We start from the raw sequence: 2,380 nt of genomic DNA on the forward strand, positions 1-2,380 counted from the left end.
TTGAGGCCAGTTACCATCAAAATCTCTTTGGATACTATTAGATATTATTCAGCTTTTAGTAATTTTATGTAGGCTTGGATGGTTTCTTGCACCAATTGAGTTTTGAAAAAGTTAGAATTCATGGTAATTGTTTCTAGATATTCTTTGTTTTATACTCTGTCATCATTTAATGCGAATTGGTGGTTAAGCTAAAATTCCAGTCCTGCATTTTGATGCTTTTGTTATGGCTGAAAGTAGGGCCCACTGAACCAAAAATTTGATTGGCAAAACCTTTGAAGTGGTGTGAAAGATTTTATTTGTTTTGTATCTTGGGCTTATGAGAGAGCGTTCTTGATGCTTGGGTTTTTCATTCTAAGAGATGAACAAGGGTAGCAGCAGACTTACCTATCATAGCTGTCTGTTTCTTTGCAAAAACAGTCATACTTAGTAATTCCCCATATTTTCTAGTTGAATGTAGAATGCCCATTTTGTTTCATATCGGTGTTTGAAATGAGGTTAGTAATATTACTAATGAGTTGATTTATAACCACAATTAAAGGTCTCCTGGTGATGGTTGAGTTCTTAATATCACATATAGGTTTTGCATACAATTGAAAGTGTGCCTCATTTATGCTTTTGGGAGTTGATATGATGATCTTGTTACCCATATCTAGAGTATGACATTTTCTTTTAACGACTCTAGCTGTATCAACTTCCAGCTAGGCTGGTGTATGCTGCACTTTTTGGTGTGCCAAACATAGAGTTAAAACCTTTTAAAATAAGTTATCATGTTATCCCTTGTCCAAACAACACGAAGTACCATGTTATATTATGGAACGAAGAAAAACAAAGCATACTGCATCTTGTAATTTTTGTTGTCGTAGGACTTTGCTACCATATTTCATCTGCTACTATTATCTTCCTTTAGGAAATAGGTAATATCTTTCATGCTTCTCCTATCTTTTTATGTGCACTTTCCTAACCACCAAAATTATCTGTTTAGTATTTTTCCCCAACTCTTTTTTACGAACAGTGAATACCTATTTGTGTGCTAGTTCATCATCATATGTGCTTTCTTTAATCATTTAATTATCTCTTTAAATTCTTTTATTTTGGGCTTTGAAGTTATACTTACTATTTCTATTTCAGCAAACCCAAGATTCCTCGAGTGTTGTTGAATTACCTGACAAAGGAACCATAGGCCCTCTGTGTGAATCACATTTACATATGGTGAATCCATCAAATCTAAATCTGTTGAAGACTCCAATTCCTATCGATACCGAATCAAATGGCAGAAATCATGCCAACTTGAAGAATGATAATGTTGATGCTTATGACTCATATAGTTTGGCCATAGATATTGAGAAAGAAAAAATTGAGGCACCTAAATCCACTGAGGAAATGAGTGGGAATGTTAAGATGGATGATTGTATATCTGTAAGTGTTTTTTATGATTTTAATAATTTTAGCAGCATCACATAGGAGGACGTTACATTTTTCATTTCTAGATGGTTCTTTCTTACCATGTTTTTTCTTATTTAGTTAGTTTTTTCTTCAGTTAAGATTTTGTCAATGCAGTGCTGAACATAAACAAATTATTTGCATTTCAGAGGATGTTTCAGAGAGAAATTTCATCACTGATGGGAGGAAAGTTCATGCAACTCCTGATGAATAACAATTTCAAGTTGCCCAAATTTGCTTGTAAAGGTGGACACTGTTTTGCAATCACTCTGATATGCATTTTCCAAAATGAATTGTCTTTTTGGATGATACCTTTTCTTTTTCCTCTGCAGTTTTCTCTATCATGTTCTGAAATACATTTTATCAAATTTACTAAAGTCCATTGGATGTTCTGATGAGCTTGAATCCCGTCAGAGGATCTTCCTATGTTTTACTCATATAGATATATACTTGTGGTCCGGCCTTTCTTGGGGCACCCTGCACATAGTGGGACCTTAGTGCAGCACACTGTCCTTCCGATACATAACTAATGTTTCAGAAATATTTAAAGCCAAAAACTATTTCTTTTGGGAAGGATAACAGATCTGGTTGCTCTTTGGTGAAATAACTGAGACATGTAACAATCTCCAATTCTCATGATTATATCCAAATGCTAGTTAAGAAAGTAGAAAACTCTCTAGTGTGTTTTCCGTAAACAGCTTTCCAACATACTTGTGGATAACTCCTGTGATTGACTCTTCTTCAGTTTCCAGCTATCAAGCCTCTTTTTTTATTTTTATAATAACTTCATGAGTGGCGACATGAAGTACATAATGATACGTAACTGTGCTAGTAAAGGTTCAATAGCTTTTCAGTTAGCTGAAAAAGGTGGTTCCTTCACCTCATATCAGGACCAGATTTATCTCTGATTTCAGCCCTGAACCCTGGAGCTATCTCTTGT

The 2,380-nt window shown here is 34.7% G+C and overlaps 1 protein-coding gene across 1 annotated transcript; it reads left to right on the forward strand.

Moving 5' to 3' along the window:
- Positions 1–54: 54 nt before the first annotated feature.
- Positions 55–1,686, forward strand: LOC107855158 (the record flags this gene model as incomplete). Its single annotated transcript, XM_047405512.1, is given in 2 exon segments — positions 55–1,416; positions 1,590–1,686. Coding segments are annotated over 2 exon segments (307 nt in total), but the record flags the coding sequence as incomplete, so codon positions are not given.
- Positions 1,687–2,380: the final 694 nt, after the last annotated feature.

Source organism: Capsicum annuum, unplaced genomic scaffold, assembly GCF_002878395.1.
Source record: "Capsicum annuum cultivar UCD-10X-F1 unplaced genomic scaffold, UCD10Xv1.1 ctg79449, whole genome shotgun sequence".
In the NCBI taxonomy this organism is placed as follows: domain Eukaryota; kingdom Viridiplantae; phylum Streptophyta; class Magnoliopsida; order Solanales; family Solanaceae; genus Capsicum; species Capsicum annuum.